Raw genomic sequence first — 24,490 nt, forward strand, 5'->3', positions numbered from 1 at the left:
ACATCCCCAGCCCTATTTTTTATTCTTTATTTTGAAATAGGGTCTCACTTAGTTGTAAAGGGCCTCACTAAGTAGCTGAGGCCATCCGAGAACCACGATCCTCTCGTTTTAGCCTCCCAAATGCTGGGATTAACCGCATGAGCCACCACACCCACTTAATCTATTTCTAATGTTAGTCATGTCTTCCTTAGAAATGTGTTTTGAGCTTTCCTCTTTTTTAAATTCTATAATCTTACAACTGTCTTAGAAAAGGCTTTTTGTTCTCCTTGTTTTTAATTTCTTCCATTTCTAGTAAATTTGCATAATGTTGTCAAGGATTATCCTCCTAAAGTACAAATTTTCTCTAATTAGCATTTGGTTTAAGAATCTATAATAGTTGTTTTTCAAAATGGCGACTGAGGGACACAGTACTCCTCAGTAGCTGAAGCAAATAAAACTTCAGATACTTAGAAAGCTGTGTCTTAATCAACAATAAAAAATACATACCAGGAACCAAAACAAATCCTGGTACCTCGGGGGAACTCTGAACTTGAAGAAGAAGAAGAACATAGACCCGGACACCGGACCAGCTGCAAACGCTGATCGGCGGCCGCGGGCTGCTTTCGCGGGCCCGCGGAGCTGCCTGCCCGATAGCCCCGATAGTCCCGCAGCAAGATAATCCGGGACTGAAAACAGCGAGCAGCTCCCACGTCAGAATTTTGTGTGCCCACCAGCGACTGGATCACAACAGCATAGAGACTCCCACGAATCCTGGACCAAGAAAGACAGGTACCTGCGGGCAACGGGAAGTGCGGACCCTAGCGTGCGCTGCACTCCAACCCCCCAGCACGCCCAAGCCTCAGACCCGAGCACTCCCCTCTGCGCACCTTGTCGGCACCCCGGTTCCCTGCTAGCAGTCATTGCCTGTCCAACTCTCTCCACTAAATTGGAGCCTACCTGGGTGTCTAGCTCCCCCCCCCCCCGCCACCTTGCCAGAGACTGCCTTCAAGGCTGCGAAAGCCCTGTGTAAACTGGAAATCTCCTTGGGGCACCCCCAGTTTCTACGTCCCGCGGGAGGCAGAGGCCTTTACTGGGCACCACGCACTGGATCCTTGAGCACCTATCCTGCACTCCTGGCCCACCGCTGGGTGTTCCCACCCTCCTGCTAGCCAGAGGCTTAATTCTAAGCGAGAACGAGAACTCAGCTCAATACACCTTGGAAGAGCATACCAGCAGCAACAGACAGCTGCATCCACTCACTCCTGGTTCCAGTAAAAGCAGCACACCCAGCCTGCACCCTTGGAATAGGCAGAGCTCTGGCAGCAAGCGTGGGCACCCAGGAACCAGCACCCATTTGCCCAGGGTACATCTTGGGACCACACCGGCTAACCCAGCTGGAATTTCCAGAGACACAGGAAAATCCATCGGGCCACAATATCTGCACAGGACCTCAGGGGGAGGTTCTAATTATACCTTGGTCATGCTCCACCCGTGTCGTAGGGAAGCACAGGCTGGAGTCTAGGGTGGTGAGTGCAGAGGTACTGACCACAGGTTAGAATTTCGCAGAACCTGTGAATTGTATAGAATCAAATAACAGTGAAACCAGACATCCGGACACATAAACCTAAAGCAGCTAAAGGAGAGAAGGTGTCCAAACACCCAGAGTGACCTAAGAAGATAAAAAAATAGAGTACAAAGAAAACTAAGAGACATTGGATGGTATTCTGAAAGTTACTAAAGCAATCACATACGCACATATTATATAGGCCTGACCCCATATGCGTAAATAAGGAGGACTGTTTATTTTACTTTTAATGTGGATGTTTTGTTTTATATTGCTTTTACAGTGCTTTTGTTTTGGTATGGTTATTGCTGTGTTATTTTTTTTTCTTTCACCCCATACTTCTCTTACTTTCACATGTTGTTTTTTTATATATATATATTGGATAGTTTGCCTTATTTTTTTATTTCACACAGCTGCTAGCTCCTTTTATTTTATTCTTGTTCTTTTGTCCTCTTTCTTCCTCTTTCCTTCCTTTATTTTCATTCTGCTCCTTTGATTGGTCTTCCTCCCTTTTTCTAGGATTACATAATAGTCTTGGTATCTTGTGTGGATTTTTTTTTCTATTCTTTTTTTGTGTCTGTCTGCTCCTTCCATCACCCCTATTTACAAACCTTCCCACACTAACCCTACATACTTTTCCCCCCCAAAACTTTTCCACATAATATACCTCCTGGTCTAATACTCTAAGTATCTCTTACATTCATAATTACTCCACGAACGACAAGAGTCCTAGTAGTTAACTCTCTCTCATTCCTAGCAAGATTTCACCTTACGATACTCAAAGTCTTTCTCAACCTAAACATATCCTCTACCTAATCTGACTCCTTTACTAATCACCCCAGCTCCTCCCACATCACCCACCCTCAACACTGGAAAGGCTCTGCTGACTAGCCGATACCCCAACTCCTAATATTAAGATTTGACTAAGCATAATACTCACGAACGATGGGTAGAAACCAGAAAAACAGGACAGAGAACGCTACAAATATGAGAACCAGGAATTACGAAGAGACAGCAGAAATCACGAATACTGACCTACTAGAAATGCAAGAAGGGGAGTTCAGAATCTTGTTGTTCAATATGATGAAAGGATTCAAAACAAGTATAGAGGAGGTTAAAGGTGAATTAGAAACACTAAAAAAGAATCAGAAAGAGGTCTGGAATGAAATGAAAGAGGCAATAAGTGAAATGAAGACAGCAATTGAAAGAAACTCTGGAAGATTAGATGAAATGGAAAACAGAATATCAATATTAGAAGACAGTACATCCCAAACCGAAAACACAGTCAGCGATATACAGAAATCTTTACAGCAACAAAACCTAAACATCCAGCAATTATGGGATAATATGAAGCGCCCTAATCTACGGATAATAGGCATTGAGGAAGGGATAGAGGTACAGACCAAGGGCATCTGTAATATCTTCAAGGAAATAATCTCAGAGAATTTTCCAAATTTGGAAAGAGACTTCGATCTTCAAGTCCAGGAGGCATACAGAACTCCACTGAGACAGGACCAAAGAAAGACCACTCCACGCCACATAATAACCAAAATGACCAATATAGAGGCCAAGGAAGGAATCTTAAAAGCAGTGAGAACAAAAGGACGGGTGACATATAGAGGCAAAACAATAAGAATCACCCCAGACTATACAACCCAGGTTATGAATGCTAGGAGAGACTGGTATGATGTGATTCACACCCTGGAAGAAAATAACTTCCAACCAAGGCTCATCTACCCAGCAAAACTACTATTCAAGATCAATGGTGAATCCAAAGTCTTTCACGATAAACAGAATCTCAAAAAATTCATGAATTCAAAGCCAACACTAGAGAAAATTCTTAAAGAAATAAACCATAAGGAAGAAAAAAGAAGCAGACTTCAGAATCAGAGAAGAGAGGAAGTTAATAAGTGGGCCACTTAAGTAAAGAAGAATGATCACACCACCCAAGAGTAGACAGAACACAAAATGGCAGAAAACAAAAATCATATATCAATAATATCTCTTAATGTCAAAGGACTTAACTCACCAATCAAAAGACATAGATTGGCAATGTGGATTAGGAAACATAATCCAAATATATGCTGTCTGCAAGAAACACACCTCACAGCCAAAGACATTCACAGGCTGAAGGTGAAAGGATGGAAAAAGATATACCATGCCACCAGTGACCAAAAAAGAGCAGGGGTAGCAACCCTAATATCCGACAAAACAGACTTTAAACTAAAACACATCAAAAGAGACAAATCAGGGCACCTCCTTTTACTAAAAGGAACACTATACCAAGAAGATATAATGATAGTAAATATTTATGCCCCAAATATGGGTGCAACCACATTTGTAAAACAAACCCTTCTGGACATAAGATCCCAAGTAGACCCAAATACAATAATTCTGGGAGACTTTAATACGCCTCTCACACCACTGGATCGATCTTCAAGGCAAAAGATGAGTAAAGACGTTTTAGAACTAAGGGAAACCATAAACCAAATGGACCTAATAGACATTTTCAGAGTATTTCAACCAGGAACTACAGAATACACTTTCTTCTCAGCAGCCCATGGAACCTTCTCCAAAATTGATCACATCCTGGGACACAAAGAAAATACCAGCAAATTCAAAAAATGTAATATAATTCCTTGCATCTTTTCAGACCACAACGGAATAAAAGTAGAAATCAACAACAGGAAACTCGAAAGAAAGTATTCAAATTCATGGAGAATGAATGATACACTATTGAATGACGAATGGGTAAGAGCAGAAATTAGGGAAGAAATAAAGAAATTTATGGAAACAAACGAAAACAGAGACACAACCTACCAAAACCTATGGGACACCATGAAGGCAGTACTAAGAGGAAAGTTTATTGCATTGAGTGCCCACATAAAAAGGACGGAGAACCACCAAGTAAAGATCCTAATGACACAGCTCAAGGATCTAGAAATTCTGCAACAGTCTATTCCCAAAGCCAGCAGAAGGCAAGAAATCATCAAAATTAGAGCAGAAATAAATGAAATAGAGAACAAAAAAACAATTCAGAGAATCAATAAAACAAAAAGTTGGTTCTTTGAAAAGATTAATAGAATTGATAAACCCCTGGCCAACCTAACCAAAAGAAAAAGAGAATCAACTCAAATTATCAAAATTAGAAATGAAAAAGGAGATATCACCACAGATACTGAAGAAATTCAAAATATTATTAGAAACTACTTTAAAAATTTATACTCCAATAGACTTGAAAACCTGGAAGAAATTGATAGATTTCTAAGCACAGTTAACCTTCCTACACTTAGCCAAGAGGACATAGCAAGCCTAAACCAACCAATAACAACCAAAGAAATAGAAATGGCAATAAAAATTCTTCCACCAAAGAAAAGCCCAGGCCCAGATGGGTTCCCAGCTGAATTCTACAAAACCTTCAGTGAACAACTAATACCAATACTGCATAACATGTTCCGGGAAATTGAAAGAGATGGAACTCTTCCAAATTCCTTCTATGAGGCCAGTATCACATTAATCCCCAAACCAAATAAAGATACCTCAAGAAAGGAAAACTACAGACCAATATCCTTAATGAACATAGATGCAAAAATTCTAAACAAAATACTAGCTATACGCATTCAAAACTATATCAAGAAAATAATACATCATGACCAAGTCGGTTTCATCCCAGAAAAACAAGGCTGGTTCAACATACGCAAATCAATACATGTTATTCACCACATAAATAGAACCAAGAACAAAAACCACATCATCATAGCAATAGATGCTGAAAAAGCATTCGACAAAATCCAACACCCATTTATGTTAAAAACACTGCAAAAAATTGGGATAGAAGGAAAGTACTTCAACATCATTAAGGCAATATACTGCAAACCCAAAGCCAACATTATATTGAATGGGGAAAAACTGCAAGAATTTCCGCTACAGTCAGGAACAAGACAAGGATGCCCACTATCACCACTCCTTTTCAATATAGTCCTTGAGACTCTTGCTGCAGCAATCAGACAAGAGAAGGAAATCAAAGGAATTCACATAGGAAGAGAGGAATTAAAATTATCCTTATTCGCAGATGACATGATCCTTTATCTGGAAGACCCAAAGAACTCAACCAAAAGACTTCTGGACCTGATTGACAAATTCAGCAAAGTCGCAGGTTACAAAATCAACCTAAAGAAATCAGTGGCTTTTCTTTATGCCAACAACGAATCCACAATGAAAGAAATAAAAACAACAATTCCATTCACTATAACCTCAAAACCAATAAAATACCTAGGAATAAACCTAACCCAAGATGTAAAAGACCTCTACAACAAAAACTATAAAACATTAAAGAAAGAAATTGAAGAAGACCTTGGAAGATGGAAAGATCTCCCGTGCTCATGGATAGGCAGAATAAATATCATCAAAATGGCCATTCTGCCAAAACTGATCTATAGGTTCAATGCAATTCCCATTAAAATACCAGTGACATTCTTCAGAGACCTAGAAAAATCAATCATGAATTTCATATGGAGAAAGAAAAGACCTAGAATAGCCAAAGCAATTCTCAATAACAAGAAACACGCAGGAGGCATTACAATCCCAGACTTCAAACTATACTATAGAGCAATAGTAGTAAAAACAGCATGGTACTGGCACAAAAACAGATATACTGACCAGTGGATTAGAATAGAAGATACAGAAACAAACCCACACATCTTTAGTCAATTAATCTTTGACAAAGGGGCCAAACACATACGCTGGAGAAAAGACAGCCTTTTCAACAAGTGGTGCTGGGAGAACTGGCTAACCATTTGTAAAAAGATGAATCTAAACCCCTATATCTCACCAAACACAGGAATCAACTCAAGATGGATCAAAGACTTAGAAATTAGACCTGAGACTGTGAAGCTAGTAGAGGAAAGCATAGGTTCAACACTACAACATATTGGCACAGGCAGTAACTTTCTCAACAAAACCTCCAAAGCTCAGGAAATTAAAGCAAGAATAAACAAGTGGGATAACATCAAACTAAAAAGTTTCTTCTCATCAAAGGAAACTATCAATAACCTAAAGAGGAAGCCTACAGAATGGGAAAGGATCTTTACCAGCCACCATTCTGATAGGGGGCTAATATCCAGAGTATACAAAGAGCTCAAAAAACTCTACACTAGCAAAACAAACAACCCAATCAAGAAATGGGCAAATGAACTAAATAGACACTTCACAAAAGAAGAGACACAAAGGGCTAATAGATACATGAAAAGATGTTCTTCATCACTGGCCATCAGGGAGATGCAAATCAAAACTACACTGAGATTCCATCTAACCCCAGTCAGAGTAGCAAGCATAAAGAAATCAAATAACAACAAATGCTGGCGAGGATGTGGGGAAAGAGGAACTCTTTTACACTGTTGGTGGGAATGCAAACTAGTTCAACCACTATGGAGATCTGTGTGGAGATTCCTAAGAAAGGTGGGAATAGATCCACCATATGACCCAGCTATACCACTCCTGGGTATCTTTCCAAAGGAGTTGAATTCAGAGAACTACAGCAACATATGCATACCTATGTTCATAGCAGCACAATTTGTAATAGCCAAAATATGGAACCAACCCAGATCACCATCAACAGATGAATGGATAGCAAAACTATGGGAAATACACACAATGGAATTCTATTCAGCCATAAAGAAGAACAAAATTATATCATTTGAAAGAAGATGGAAAGCCCTGGAGAACATTATGTTAAGTGAGATCAGCCAAGCACAGAAGAAGAAGATACATATGTTTCCTCTAATATGCCCAAACTAGGAAACACAAAGAATACCAGAGGGACTCCAGATATTGAAGGGGAAATACTAGCTAAGTTTGGATGGTAAGATAGGAGAGGAGGAAGGCCGGTCTCGATTAATAAGGGTCTACACTTGAACATGTGTAAAATTATGAATAAGACATGGTTAACCTGGACAACCATTGGTGTGTGTGTGGGGGGAAATGTGGGCGGGGGGGGAGGGCACCAAATATAGTGTAAATGTATACTATTTATGTTCAATAAAAAAATTGTTATATAAAAAAAAATAAATAAAGAAAGAATAAAAAATAGTGCTGGGGGGGTAGCTCGGAGGTCAAATGCCCCTGGGTCCCATTCCCAGTACCTCAAATCATCATCATCATCATCATCATCATCAACATCATCATCATCATCATCATCATCATCAACAACATCATTATCATCATCACTACTCAAAATGCTGAGGCAGGAGGATCTTAAGTTCAAGGCCAGCCTGGCAAGCTTAGCAAGATCCTATCTCAACATGTAAAATAAAAATAATTCAGAGTGTAGGCTCAGTGGCAAAGCACCACTGGATTCAATCTCTAGTACCATAAAAGCAAAAACAAACAAAATTCTGTCGGTGGCTGCCCCTAGCATATATGTCTGCCATTATTTGGCCCTGTTTAGATGTACAAGCTCATTGTTATCACTGTGCCTTTCTATTTTAGGTTTATCTAAAAAAATTTATTGTATCCCTTGTAAAATGCTGTGCCCTTTTTTGTTTCTTAAGCCAAGACCTATATCTGTGTCTCTTATACTTAGAAATACTCAACTGCTAACATGACTTTACTCATCTACTAATCATTTAATTCAGTGATTTTGGCCAATTTACCAAAGTGCCCCTTCTCTAGATTGTCAAAATACTGTGTGCCTATTTCTGTCACCTCATCTACTATTTTGTATTTGAATTGCCTGTGTTGGCAATTCAAATTTGAGATATTGATGAAAAATTCTCAAGAAAATGTGTCCATAGTGCATAGCATAGAGTTTATTTAGATCACAGTAGTGTTCTAAAAATACTTTGAACAAATGAATGTTGAGTTCATATAGTTATTGTGAACATTATATAATGATAATTGTGAAAAGTTATACAGTCACAAGGAAATGTTTGTAGTATCCTGTGAGGTGAAACAAAGAAGGTATAAACTTTTGTATATAATTCTACATACCGTTGTTTGAAGTATATAAAAACATCACAGATAAGGTGAATGGCAGTTGACTTACAGATAATTTTATACTAATTTTCCAATTCATTTCCAATAAAATTATTTAATATATAAAAAAAAAAAGAATCTATAATAGTTTACTACCATCCATAAAATTACATGAAAATGTTTACAGGTTTATAATTCCACTCTCTCAAACTTCACCCTCATTCTTCACCACTCTGGTCAAACTCATTCTCCAATCCTCAGCTAATATGACCACAATATGTTCCTTCTTGACTTGCAACTATTCAAGTTTTACCTATCCTTCAGGGCTCAAGTTCCACTCCTCCGCTTTTCTTACATGTTCTTTTACAAAGTCTTCCCTAAACTCCTAAGATACTTCTGAAAAAATTATTTAGCTATGACTAGTTTTTCACCAACCTTAAGTCAGGGGAAATGCCAAATATTGTACTTTGAATCAGTTCCCATCTTATTGCCCTCCCCAGATACCTTTCTATTAATAGGAACTTAACATATGGATGTGTCAAAAAGTGTCATTCGGTGACAAAGAGGCAAAATGGATTATCAGATTTCAAAAGAAAATTATGTGTGATTCAACAATCATTCCTCTGTCATATTACTTACTACTACAAATCCTATGCTTAATCTCTCATATCAAATTAGTCTGTATTTATTAAGCATCTATTAAATACTCACTATGGTAGTTACTGTGGGAGATGAAATGTAATACGTCTTAAGGAGAGGAATTGTTTTGTATTATATTTCATCTTTCTCTAGGGCACGCCTGAAACAATGGTGCAATATAGTATATGGTAAGATGGTAACTAAGATATCTAATTAAAATGTCATAAAATGCTAATCTCAGCATTCTGAAATATAGAATCTGTATGTTTCTTAGCTTCATATATGAATGATTTATGTAACAATGCTACCATTTACATTTTTAGTAGGAACTTTAAAATAGAATACTAAAATCCTAATTCTCATTGCATGACAGCTAGACAATCACACATTTTGTGTGTGTGTGTGTGTGTGTGTGGTACTGGGGATGGAACCCAGAGGCATTCTACCTCTGAGCTACACCCTCAGCCCTATTTTTTTCCTTTATTTTGAAACAGGGTCTCATTGAGTTTCAAAGGGTCTAAGTAGCTGAGGCTGGTTGTAAACCAGGATCCGCCTGTCTCAGCCTCCCAAATGCTGGGATTACAAGTATGCACCATCACATCTGGCTACAATCACACAGTTTTAAACATTAATCATCTTTCTTACCCAGTATATTTCAAAATTTAAAGTACAATAAACTTTAAAGTAATATCAATCACATAGTGGCATCATTAAGAAAAATATTACTAATTACCATGAGTACACCATATGACCACCAATCAGCACTCTGGGAATGGCCTCTCCTATTTACTACTTCAGGAGCCATATACTCTACTGTACCACAGAAAGAGTAGGCCTTCTTTTCTTGATCTACTGATTCCTTGCTGAGTCCAAAATCTGTAACAACATTATTAAAGTATATTGAAAAACTTAAGAAAATAAAGAACATGATGTGTTAAACATTGAAACAATTTATGGATTACCTACAATTGCTCTTAAAACAGCTACAATGAGGAAAATTATAGAGAGCAGCCTGTATTTCATAATGATAATATTTTTGTGTGGTACAAGGGACTGAACCTAGGAGTGCTCTACCACTGAGCTATATCCCCAGCTTGTTTTATATTTTGAAACATGGTCTTACTATGTAGCCAAGGCTGGCCTTAAATCTTCAATCTCCCTGTCTTAGTCGCCCAACTACTAGGATTACAGGAGTGTGTCACCACACTAAGCTTCATATTGATACTTTTTTTGGGTACTGATAGAAACCATGGCCTTGCACTTCCAAGGCAACAAATATGAACTACATCCCAGCCCATATTGATACTCTTTAAGACATTCAGCAAGAGTCTTAGCCACCTAGCAAGACGCTGTTTAAAAAAATTACAGATTTTTGTGTGTGTTTGTGTGTGTGTGTGTGGTACTGGGGTTCCTGGAAACCCTTCTACCTCCGGGCTACACTCCCAGACCTATTTTATATTTTTATTTGGAAATAGGGTCTCTTAAGCCAGCGAGGCTGGCTTCGAACCTGCACGATCCTCCTGTCTCTGCCTCCCAAGCGTGGGGATTACAAGCAACCATGCCCGGCAAAAAAAATTTACAGATTTTAATGATTTCTGGTCTTCTATTAGCTTCTATTAATCTATTAGACTGTTCCTGATTTTCAAGGGCTTTCAGGTGTTACAAGATTATTTGGTGATTTTCTGTTCTCATTTGTGAACAGAGTGCTATGAATTTTCATCTTAATACTGCCTTCAAAGTGTCCTCGAAATTTTAATCTTGTTTCTATTTTCATTTGTTTCTAGGGATTTTTAAATTTTTTCTTGTTTCTTCTATGACCCATTCATCATTCAGAAGTGTGCTATTCAGTATTTATGTATTTATTTATTAGAAATAAACCATATAAAGGAAGGGGACATCAGTACTTGGGAGGCTGAGATAAGAGGATCACAGCTTTGAATACAGCCTCAGCAAGTAAGTCAGACTCTCGCACACTAGCAAGATTCTGTTTCCAAAAAAAAGAAATAAAATCAGCCTTTGGATGTGGCTCAAAGGCAGAATGCCTCTGGGTTCAATCCCCAGCAATATAAAAGGAAGGACAGAAGGAAGGAAGGCAGGCAGGCAGCCAGCCAGCCAGCCAGCCTCAAGTATCAGTACTTCACATTTTTACAACTTAAATGATTCTAAGACTAAATTTAAAAAGCATGCCTAGAGCCGGGCATGGTGATGCACGCTTGTAATCCCTGCGCTTAGGAGGCAGAGGCAGGAGGATTGTGCTGGTGTGAAGCCAGACTTGCTGGCTTAAGAGACCCTGTTTCCAAATAAAAATATTTAAAAAATAGGTCTGGGAGTGTAGCCCAGAGGTAGAAGGGTTTCCAGGAACTCCAGTACCACCACCAAAATAAAAAGCATGTCCAGAAAATAATCATTTAATTAATATTTATTATTAAATAAGAATAATTTCAGTAGTAAATTTGCAAGTAATCATAAAAACTACTTAAAATCTATTTTCTTATGCAAACATTTTCTCTTTAAATACGCAAGTAATATTTGATTTAAATTTCTGATTTTATTCCCTCTCTTTATAGAAGTGACCCATAAATTATGTCCCTCAGAAAACACATTTTTATAGCAACCACAGAAACTTCAATTCCGTGGTCCAATTATAACTGTTTACTGGAATATTATAATTAAACATATTTCTAACAGGCAAGTCATATAAAGTTTTTATGGGAGAGGGATAAGAAACTATGGGAAAGAGATAAGAAAAATAAGTCACACATACAATACCAATACATTAGCAAGTAAGCAAACAACTGGGAATATCTATTCTCATTTTACTCATCTTTTGTTATACAGTCTTAACCTCAGTGTAAGGCAAATAAGACTCAAAAACAGTTATAACAGGAACTTTTCTATAGTCCATTGCCATTCTAAGTAGTCTGCCAAACACTGAGTCTATTCCTGGAGGACTCCTCCATTTTGGAGGAATTTTAAATTGAGAGGTGAAAAACACCTCTCTCCTAAGATTACTCTGGTAAAGTTTACAGTGATGGAAAAGATTCTTCCTAGGTTAGACATTTCCATATTACTGCATTCCACACAGCCACTGGTGTCAATGCCAAGCAAAAATCAGTCTGTTACTGTTGACTACCACATTTAAAATGGAAAGAAGATAGGAAGAGAAGGACAAGAAGGAGGAAAAACACAAGAAGCAAAGCACAGAAGGTAAAAAACGGGAGCGAAAAACTAAAAAGATATATAATGAATAGAAAAATTTAAAGAAAAAATTAAAAATCTTAAAATTCTTGATGTAAAGAATACACTTCAACAAAAAAAAAACTAATTGAAACAATTGTGAGGGATTTTTATGTGTGAGGTTTAATCCTGAAATTTACTATTTACTACAAAACTTTGAAGTAAGTTATAATAAATAAATTATAACATTTATAAATAATTTGAATGTAAAATTATTTTATAAGTTTCTAAGTTATAAAAATCTAATAATCATTATTGTTTATTTTTAAAAGAAATACTGGTGCCATTGTAAGTAAAACAGATTACAATCAAAAGTTTAAGACCAGTCTCAGCAACTCAGTAGGATTGTTTGAAGACAAAAAATGAAGAGCTGGTGTTATAGCTAGGAGGTTGAATGCCTCTAGTTTCAATCGCTAGTACCACAAAATTGATGTTATTGATGATTGACATTCTAACTGGAGTTATATGGAATCTTGTGTAGTTTTGATTTGCATTTTTCTGATTTCTAATGATGATGAACATTTTTTCATATATTTATTGGCTATTTTTATTTCTTTTGTTGAGAAATGGCTACAAATTTCATTAATATGTATGGGAAGGAGGGAGTGGGATTCAGAAGAGACACACCAAGTACATATGTTTGTATTACTTTGAGCCTCACTATGATGTATAATTACAATGAACCAACAAAAGTATTTTAAAAATTATAAATCACAAGTTCTTCATGTTAAATACCCTGTGCTCCTCACTTATAAATTAACATTGGTCCTAACTACTCTTTCTTCCTCAGCCAGTTTATGTCTCTAAAAGCCATAAAAAGCAGAATTCAAATTAGAAGACTAAATATAAAACAACTTAGCATAATTATTCACACAATTAACTTAAATGTAATGGAGAAATAAAGGTATGGTTTATTCTACTTTCTCCCATCTCATTTTCATACTTCTGAAAAAACAAGTAAAATTTATTAAGAAAAAAATGATAGGAACAATTAAACTTCAATTCGTTCTTCAATTAAAATTCAATTGCTATAAAATAAATGTTCAAAATCTCAAAACTCTTATTTCATCTTTTTTCACTCTTTTCTGCTTTGAATCTCTTAGAAATCTGTCTGGATTTTCTAGGTATTAAATCGAGAAACAGGCTATGGATCAATAAGTTACATTAAACTTCATTTTAACTTTGATACATTCATTTCTGTTTTCAAGGCAAGCGCTCAATACTTTTTTTTTTACCTTGATGCAGTGTACTAAGAAATTTAGAGCAACTTACTTTTAAGCTGTAATAATACAAAGTTCTCTGAAAAGACACACCTTCATTTTATTATTGTTCTACCATTTTCATAAATAAACACAAAATGTACTACTGAAAACATACATGAACTTTTGAGACTGGTCCACTCAGGATAATGCCATGAGATCCATTCAAATTACTTTAAGAATCAACACTTTCATTTTTTATTCCAAACTAGCATTCCATTATATGAAAGTATCACTCTTTACTCATTCACCCTTTGAAGAACACTTGGGTCATTTCCAGTCTTGGGGTTTTACAAATAAGAGAGCTGTGAACATTCATAGACAGGTAGACAGGTTTTTGTGGAACAGAAGTATTTACTTCTTAAAGATAAATGCTCAGAGGTATGACTGTTGCATAGCCGTACAATATTGGTTTATATAACACTCTAAAAAAAGTGGAGATATAGAACACATAAGTGGTTGCCAAGACCAATTGGTAGGAGGGAGGGTGTCACTATATTCCAAATGTGATGAGTATTTGGGATAGACAAATTCTTCAGTCTAGACTGATCATGTCTTTTTACCTAGAGGTCAACTATCATTTGAATTAACATATTTTTCTCTATTGAATAATTTTAAAATTATAATTAAAATATAATGCAAAATATATAACCTTCCATTGAATTTTACTTCATGAAAAACACAAAATGTAAATCAAATTGAGAGGAAGAAAGAAAATAGGCTTAGAAAAATGTATATTAAAATAATGTGCAATATATAATGAGTTTAGTGCATAAGAAAATCTGCATACCTGTTAATTTTATATGTCCTATTTCATCAAGCAGAATGCTGTAAATCAAAATTCACATTTAGTATAATGGGATGAAATAATTACGCAAAATATTCACATATAAATTATCATAAACTTAAAATAAGTCACTACTTGATAATTTAGAAAAATTTAAAATGACTAATTTAAAATCAAGGTGCGTAATATAAAGATAACCTTTTATAAATAAGTGTCGTGTAATTATATAATTCATATAGAATTTTCGTTAATTTTGAAAAATGTAATAGTGTACAACAAAATGTAGATAGAATTCTAGAAATACAGATAACAAATATACTAAGGAGAATATAGTTTTACTTTTCAGGCTTCAGGTCTCTATACACAATTCCTAATTGATGCAGATGATCTAAAGCAAGTGCCAGTTCTGCAAGGTAGAATTTCACATCTTCCTCTGTAAACAGAACCTAAAAGAAAATAACAATTTACTATTTGGTATTTTTCTAATATTGATTATTTTAAAATATTTATTTAAAAACCAGTAAGCATAAAAATTGGGGCAAATAATAAGAAAATAAGCAGAGGTGATTGTTATTCAATTGGCATAATTATTGGAAATAGCAGAGTTGTATACCTTCTAGATAGATGAAGTAACTTCTTCAATAATTCTGCTCTTAAAAATTAGACATTTTAATGTCTTTCTAAAATATTTGTTGTTGTTTTTAATATCTACTTATATTAAATATACTACAAATAACTCATCTTTTTAATGATCTTGTGATACCCCAGAGTATTTGATATAGATAAAATATTTTAACACTGATAATTCTATTTTTTCTACTATTTTCTCTTTCACTACTATCACTTAATAGTAATTTCATTTTTTTCACCTATACTAACCCAAATTCTCTATTTCTGTTTCTTTTTTTTTTTTTTTTTTTTTTTTTTGGTGGACTGGGAATTGAAGCCAGGGGCATTTTACCTTAGAGAAACACCTCTTTAATTTTTTATTTTGAAAAAGGATCTTGCAATGTTGCTGAGGCTGGCCTTAAACCTGTGATCCTCCTGTATCAGTCTTCCAAATATTAGGGTTAGAGGTGTGTTCTACTACACCTGGCCCAAATCCTCCAATACACCCCTGTAGTAACCCTTAGATTTCATACAATCCTAAACTCATCTCTGACCTAAGCATTAGCTCTGAGCTTCTGTTAGTAAGGTTTAAAAGTTAAAAGGCATTATATCCTTCAGTCTTACTGTGCCTGGAATAGAGCTGATAGGAGAAAATGTAAAGAGCACTAGACTTGAAATCAGAATTAATAGTGTAACATAAGACATTTCACTTAGCCTTCTGGTCCTCAGTTTTTAAATCTGTAAAATAAATATATCTTGTTATATATACCTAAATGTAGAAAAAGGCTTTGTAAACTATAAAATGTATGTGCAACCATAATGTATTATTATGTCTACATCTATATTCATTTACAAGTGCTAATTTGCATACAGAATTGGGAACTACTCAATTATTATATATTATTTTTAGAGTTTGTATGGGCTTTAGATAAACAAAAGTAAAATTCTAGACATGGGTTGTTTTCTTTTGAAAAAACACTGGATTATTAGGAAGGCTCAAAACATGAGCAAAATAACATATATTCCTATAACCAGCTTGCCCATTTAGAACTATGGCAACTGCATTTTACAATGCACATTTAAGCTACTAGTGAAAACTACAGAGACTGAGAAGTCACAGTTTACTTTTCAAATTGACCAACAGAAAACAAATATTGTTCATTATCTGAGTTTCAGGAACTTCAATTTAAAATTAGAATAACAAGAATATATAAACATTTTCATATGACTTTTAATTAAGATTAAAATGTTTGTTATTTATTTAATATCTGGGCAAGAAAGATTAAAATATTCATTGAAGCATAACACAAGAAAACCCTAAATAAAAATTTTTACATCTCTAACATAAGAATATATTGCCTTGGTTATTGTTTATGTCAAACCAATCATCTTGTCATGGACTCATCTTGGTCGAAAATCTCCTGATAGATGCAAATTCAGAGCTTACTAAGTAGCAATTATGCACCAGGTGCAATTAATTACATGCCAGGCATTGTATACTCATTATTTTACTGCAATCTTCCAAATAACCCTATGAAGGAACTATTATCAATATCTTATATAAGGAGAAAGAGACTCACAGTGAGTAACTGCAAAATAACACACGTAGAAAGAAGGCTCAGGGTTTGAACTCAAGAATACTTATCCCTCAGAATGACATTTTCACCCAGAAGCTGCTCCTACCATATGCTATAATACATTTTTTTCTAAGTTTTAAGCTGAGTACCAATAATGTTTTCCTATTTGTTAATAGTCTTACTCATAAATCCCCCTGCAAAATGATAACCATCCAAAATCCTAGTAAGAGGAAAACTGCTCTTATTGCCCTTCAAATCATTTGTATAAGTCTGTGTGCTATTTTAACATATTTGAAATCATACTATATGTATTATTTACTCTACACTGAATACTTTTGATAGGCATACTTGTATACAGTTTTCAATAGCTGCACAAAATCAATTTACCATGATTTACCTAAATGTTCCCCTTCTCTTCATGCTTTTATCCCAGTTTCTCACTATTTTAAATAACAATAAAATATGCATGCATCTTTACTTATTTGTATGATTATCTACCCAAAATGGACTCTAATAAATAAAAGAGGAAATACTGAATCAAAACGTATCAAAACTCCAAGATTTCTGATATATACAACAAAATTCTTTTCCAAAAAGCTTACAGTAGTTTCCACTCCCATCAGCAATTTATGAAGTCTTACCACTTCTATGACAGCAACAGATATACACTTAAATATCTTTTCAAATTTGATTTACAAAGGTGGGACCAACTTTTATTTAATTTAAATTTCTATCATCAGGCTAAACATTTCTTGATATTTAGTGGACTTTTTGTATTTTCATGAATCACCAGTAATGTTTCTGCATATTTTCCATTATTAACTTAGAATCTTATCGACAGCTACAGGCCTTAAAATATTAAGAATGTTCCTGTGCCATCATATTAGATACAACTATTTTCCAAGTTTGTGTTTTTATGTTCATTAGTTTTGAATTTATATAGTCAAATTTATGTACCATTTCTGTGTGTTTTTCCTTCATTAACATAATGCTAAATATGACCTTCTCCATTCAATATCAACTAAATTTTAAGTTGCATTTTCTCTTAGAATACAGCAATTATTTTCTGGACTTAGCTATTTAAAATAAGTAAATGTTATTTTTGTATGTGACAGAGATGGTATTTTCAAGTAATATTTTAAAAATCTCTAACAAATTTTTCAAATACTTTTTATTGAAAATGTATATGTCACAAATTCCTTTATCCATAATAATTTGTCATATAAAACCATATATTTTGTGCTATACAACATGTTTCTAATCTTACACTGATACTGTAATGGTTTGTTTATAGATACTTTATATCATTTGTTGCTGTTTGTTTTGTTTTGCCGTGTGTGTGTGTGTGTGTGTGTGTGTGTGTGTGTGTGTGTGTGTTTCAATGGGGATTAAATCCAAGAGTGCTCTAGTCCGTTTATTTTTTATTTTGAAACAGGGTTTCACTAAGTTGTTGAGGGTGGCTTCAAACTTGCTATCCTAATGTTTCAGTCTTCTAACTGGGATTATAGGAGTGATCTATCATCCCAGGCTTTGGCTTTTTTTTTTTAACAAGGTTCTTCTATGTTCACACCACTGTTCCAGGCTCAAAATTTTATAAAGTTTGAAATAAGAAATAAAGCACAGAAAGAGTGTTCATTAGACTTTACAAAATTCTTTATTTCATTTATTTAATTTTCTAGATATATGGTAAGATAATTATGTCAATTTCAAACATGCAAGTATTACTATTATGGCTTTATATGTAATTGTGTTAAGCCAATAAATTAATTTTGAAAGAACTGATAGCTTTCCAATAATCACTCAACTTTACCACTTCTTGATATTAGAAAAGTAGGGCACAGCTTAAAAATTTTGCATATTTATGTTTGTGTCTATGTGTCAATTTTGGTAGAATATTTGGGGAGGTACCTTTCCCTTTAAAATATAAATAAAGTACAGTATAAAAATTCTTAGCACATAAAAATGGACTCTCAAAAGTCTACTTCTAAGAAATAAATTATTATTTTTGATTATTTAACAATTTTATATACACAAATGAAGTATAAACAACAAATAACTACTTATAATATGCTTCCTATAGAAGTAAACATTGAATTATTTTTTAAAAGCCTGTTCAATGAATAAACTAATTTATTGTCTTTTGGGAAATGCATTTAAAATGCTTGATCTTACCTAATTGAATTCCAGACTTAGGAATCAAAACTTACTGACTGCATCTCTGTGCTAGTATGGGTTTAGATAGTCCCACATCGAGAATGGAGGTCTGAAGAGTTTAAAAGAAAATTAGAAATGACTACAAGTAAGAACTTTTCAAAAACATGTGACACTTCTACAATCTAACATAAGAAATCATGAATGCTGGAGCCTTGTCATACTGTTGTTGCTCTATACCTTGAGACCAGCTCTTAACAAGGTCCTTTAAAGACCCTTCTTGGAAGGGGGTATCTACACAAACCCTATCACATACTGAATTCTGTTCCATGATGAACATTATAACAAGAACACAATGCATATTCATGCATGACACTATCTGTACTGGAGGTAGACAGATATAAGCCAGAGACCTTAGCCACTTAAGCATGAGCTAGCATCCTAAAAAGATAGTGTTCCTTTTTCACCAAAAGGTCCAGAGCTCTGGGAATCAATGTTAGCTCTCCTACACTTGATCTTATACATTCTGGAAGTGAGATGTTGAACCACTATTACCCAATTAAAATGTTGTTCCCAGTCTACCATTTCAAGACAGGATGAAGTAGACAAGGACAGGAGTTATTCTCTTGTCTGAAACACCTAAAACATAGGACAAAAAACATAAAATGATATTTTTCAAGACACTGGACATCTGGTAACAAAAGACAGTGAATACTGAGAGATGGGAACAGACAACACGTGCCCTACAATTGCTCTACCATATTACCTGGAAAGAGTTTCCAAGTGGTAGTGTGAGGAGGACTAATTTAAGTGGAACCTGAAAAACTAACTTGATGAGTCAATTTAAAGATTCTGTGAGAAAGAATAAAGAGTTCACCAGATAAAGAACTGAAGCAAAGAAAATTGCAGAGAAAACTCTGGATGACACAGTCTCAAGTATTCAGCAGAAAAATGTCTGACCCATGTAAGTAGAACACTAACCCGAACCAGAAAAGAACCAATGACTGGAGGGACCAATCCATGGAAACACACTGGACTAGGAATAGTTCTTTGTTACCTCCAGTCAAAGCAGAAAACCTCATACAATCAGTAGCAGATATATTAAAGAAAGGGTTTTAGTTCAGTAGTAGAAGAAAATCTCTAACTAAATGATATTCTGGTCCAGTCTAATAAAATTTTAAGTAAGACCTGATAGTAAGATACGAAATAAGTTCTACATTCCAGAGAAAGGATCAATAATAGTGATGAAAATACAAAACTATCTATCACCTACTCAGGTAAACTTCACAGTATCTGTCATTCAGTAAGAAGTTACCAATCATGAGTCAAAAGAAACTGCCTTAGCCCAAGAAAAGAAGGATTCAAAGAAAGTATCTACTAAGTTCACAAAGGACCAGGATAGCTCCAGTTCTCTACAGTGAGAATAAAATACCTCATAATTTGGAGGATATTGGTTAGAGTATTAAGAAATATCACGCTTCAAAACTGAGGAAAATTAACCCTATATTAAATGCTGCCCTAATTCCACATAATAAATCATAAAAGCAAATCCTAAGGCTGTGGGTATCACTCAATGGTAGAGCATTTCTCTAGCAGGCATGAGGCCATGCATTCAATCCCTAGCACTGAAAAACAAAAGCAAAGCCACAAATAATTAATGTGTTTTCAAGAAAATAACTGATTTCCTTAACAAGGCTAAGTAAATGTTTAAAAAAAAAAAAAACAAGCCGGGTATGGTGGCACATGCTTGTAATCCCAGCATTCGGGAGACTGAGACCGGAGGACCATAGTTCATGGACAGCCTCAGTTACTTAGTGAGGCTCTTAGCAACTCAGTGAGACCCTGTTTCAAAATAAAGAATAAAAATATAGGGCTGAGGGTATAGCTTGGAGGTAGAATGCTCCTAGTCCCATCCCCAGTACCACAACAATAAAATAAAATGAAAGAAATAAAAAGGATTTTACATGCAAAAATATCACAATGTATAAGCATCCTATAAAGTCACTATGCAAGTTATGCTGCTATTGAAGCTTGAAAGATAATGAAAAGTGAGTATGCTTGTATTCCAATGAAACTTTATTTCAAAGAAAATCTGGTAAAATTTGGCCTAAATACCATAGTTGCCTGACTCCAATCTAAAAATAATTGTAAACCCCAAAGCAACTACTAAATTAACACAACAAGGTTTTATAGTTAATACTGACAAACCAATGAAAGTGAAAAAAATGAACTTTAAAAATAATTATGAACTCAGAAGAAACAAAGACAAAATAAAAAAGAAAATACAGAACAAGTTGGTAGATTTAATCCCAACCATATTAATAATTATATTAAGTATAATAGGTCTAACACCCCAATTAAAGATTTTCAGCTGGATAAAAAAACAAGGAAAGTTTATATGTTCTTAAGTAAAACACATTAAAATATAAAGACCCGGACTGACTAAAATTAAGTAAGGAGAAAGATAAACAAAGTCAGTACTGTTTTTCAAAAAGCATCTAGTTATCCTATATAAATATCAAAGTATATTTCAAGTTAATGGTCAGTTCATCAAGATAGAATAATACTTAAAGGCATATACACCTAATGACATAACTTTGAAAGATATGAAGCAAAAATAGATAGAAATCAAGAAATACACAAATTATAATTATAGTCAAAGATGTTAACCTGTTTCAAAATTATGGATATATATACACACACATATAAAAGTACTGTGTATCAATCAAACTTTTTAACTTATAAAATATCAAATAGAGAATTAGAAAGATTATAGTTTACTAAATACCACAATTACCCAACCTGAACTAATTGACATTTATAGAATCTTCCGCCACTCAACAACAGCAATACGCATTCTTCTCAAAAGCACATGCAGTATTTACTAACATACATCATATTCTGAAGCATAAAACAAATATAAGTATATGGAAGCAAATTCGAGCCATATAAAGTATACTTTTGACAAAAATGAAAATAAATTAGAAAGCAGTATTAGGTACTTGAACATAACTAAATATAAGTACATTTAATAATACATTTTGAATGCCCCACGAGTCAAATAAGTAAAAGGAATTTATAATGCATGTTGAACTATGAGGATAAAAATCTAAATAACAAAATTTGTGCAATATCGCTAATGCAGTATTTAGAGAGGAATTTATAACACTAAATACCTACACTAGAAAAGAAGAAAGTCCTCAAACAAATAACCTAAGCTTCCATCTTAAAAACAAAAACAAAGAAACAGAAGTAAGGAGAACAAAAAGTAAGAAATAATAAAGATTAAAGCATGGAACAATGAAAAGGAGAATGGTGATAAAATAGAGAAAAATCAATGAAACCAAAACCTGGTTCTTTGAGAAGAAAAAAACTGATAAACTTCTAGCAGGCCAAGAAAGAGAAAAGACATAAGTTACCAACATTAGCAATGAGAGCAGTAACATCACTAAATTATTCCATAGCTATAGAAAAGAGAAAGGAGACGGGTGTGGTGGTGCACACTTGTAATCCCAGCATGTGGGAGGCTGCGACAGGAGGGTCGTGGTTCCCGGACATCCTCAGCTACTCAGTAAGACTTTACTTCATAAACAAAGAATAAAAAAAAAAAAATAGGAATAGGGTGTCACTCAGAGGTAGAATGCCCCTGGGCTCTGTCCCTAGTACCAAAAAGAAAGAGAAGGGACTATTATAAACAACTTTATGCTAATATATTTGTTTAAATGTACATCCCTTGAAAGACACAAACTAGAAAAGCTCACCCAAAAACAAACCAAAGAAACAGCCCTAAGTCTATTAATACAAATCAAGTTTGCATATAAACACCTTCTCCTAAAGAAACCTTCAGGCTCAGATGGAATCACTAGTGAAGTGCATCAGTTATTTTAAAACAATTAACACTGAGTCTACACACACTCTTCAAAGAAGTCAAAGAGGAAATATCCCACCTAACTCATCTTATGAGGTCATAAGATGATGATACCACAAACAGATAAAACTACTACAAGGAAATTTTGATCAAATTTCCCTCTTGAAAACAGAAGCAAAAATTATTAAACTTTTAGCAAATATCACCCAACAATATTCAAAAGATATAATGCATCATGACAAAATGAGGTGTATCCACAAATTATTGGTTCAACATTTGACCATTAATTTAATTTACCATTTTCATAAGCTAAAGAATAAAACATATGATATCTAAATAAATATGGGAAAAATCATTTGACAGAATCATTTGCAGGACAGAGTAGAGGACTAAAAATAGCTCCACGGACATCTCATTTGGAAAGTAGAAAGCAGAGATAGGCATGGGATTGCAAAGTAGTCCAGCACAGAAAGTGAAGGGTCATATATATGTGAAAGATAGGAAGTCATCAGAATACCTGAGGGACTTCACATAATGGAGGAGAAATTAAAGTGGAGCCAGGGAGGTGCTCTAGGGGAAGGTGAGGGGGCAGAGGGAGAGAAGAGAGAGAATTAATGAAGGAATCACTTCCATTGACATTATATACATATGTGAAAATACCAATGGGGAGGGAGCCAGGAAAAGCTTACCATGTACTATGTGCATGCATGTCACTATCACTATAATTTAATTATTATACGAGATGATAATGCACTAATAGGAGTACAAAAAGTGTCAATTATCTGCAAATTGATCTATATATTCTCTGTAATCACAATCAAAATCCCAGAAGGCTTTTTTTTGGAAGTGAAAAGTTGATTTGAAAATAGATATGGAAATGCAAGTGAACTAGAGAAGCCAAAAAAAAAAAAAAAGAAACTTCCAAAAAGGAAAGAGAAGCTCAAGGATTTTACTACCTGATTTCAAGAAATTATTATAAAAGTACAATACTTAGGACAGTGTGGTATTGTTATAAAGACAAATGAATCAACGAATAGAATATAGTAATCAGAAGTAGACCTTCACATATATAATCAATTGATTTTCAACAAAAATGTAATTAGTGAAGAAAGGATAGTAGTTTGCAATAATGATGAAAGAACACTGGGTATCTATATGCAAGGAGAGACTTCAACACATATCTACAACCATATATTAAAATGAATTCAATATGGATCAGAAATATAAATGTGAAACCTCCTAAACTGAAATACCTCTAGAATATGTATGAGAATAGCTTTATCTGGGATGAGTAAAATATTCTTTAAATATGACATTAAAACAAATTGTTAAGGAAAAAACTCCAATAGGTCTTTATCAAAATTGAAAAATTCTACTTGTCAAAATATACCATTAAGAGACTGAAAAGATAAACCAGAAGAAAATATTTTCAACCAAATATATGATCAAGAACTTAAAACCAAAATGCACGAGGAACTCTCAAAACTCAATAAGAAAACAAACAATTCAATTAAAATATACAAAATGTTTACACAGATATTTTACCAAAGAAGGTAGCAAATAAGTGCAGGAAAAGATGCTCATAATCATTAGTCATACTTAGTATGATGAAATTCAGAACCACAATTAGATACCACTGTACACTTATTAGACGTCTAAAAGTTAAAAAAGACTGACCATACCAAGCATTGGCAAAGATGTGAAGCAACTGAAACTCCTATAAGCTGCTGGCAGGAATGTAAATATTACATAACCACTTTGGAAAACAGTTTGCCAGTGACTTTAAAAGTTAAAACATACACATATCATCTGTTCCAGTCATTATACTCCTATACCCATGAAAATGAA

The 24,490-nt window shown here is 34.5% G+C and overlaps 1 protein-coding gene across 2 annotated transcripts in view; it reads right to left on the bottom strand.

Annotated features, from left to right (window-relative positions):
• The window catches only part of RPS6KA6 (ribosomal protein S6 kinase A6), a gene marked incomplete at both ends in the record, with an annotated part of 100,116 nt that overhangs the window by 29,539 nt on the left and 46,087 nt on the right, over nucleotides 1-24,490 (bottom strand). For both annotated transcript variants that reach the window (XM_080718624.1, XM_080718623.1), the window contains 3 exons: nucleotides 9,888-10,030; nucleotides 14,441-14,478; nucleotides 14,777-14,883. In XM_080718624.1, coding sequence (XP_080574750.1) covers nucleotides 9,888-10,030; nucleotides 14,441-14,478; nucleotides 14,777-14,883 — 288 coding nt within the window. The remainder of the gene's footprint in view (nucleotides 1-9,887; nucleotides 10,031-14,440; nucleotides 14,479-14,776; nucleotides 14,884-24,490) is intronic.

Source organism: Muscardinus avellanarius, assembly GCF_963383645.1.
Source record: "Muscardinus avellanarius genome assembly, chromosome: X".
NCBI lineage: Eukaryota > Metazoa > Chordata > Mammalia > Rodentia > Gliridae > Muscardinus > Muscardinus avellanarius.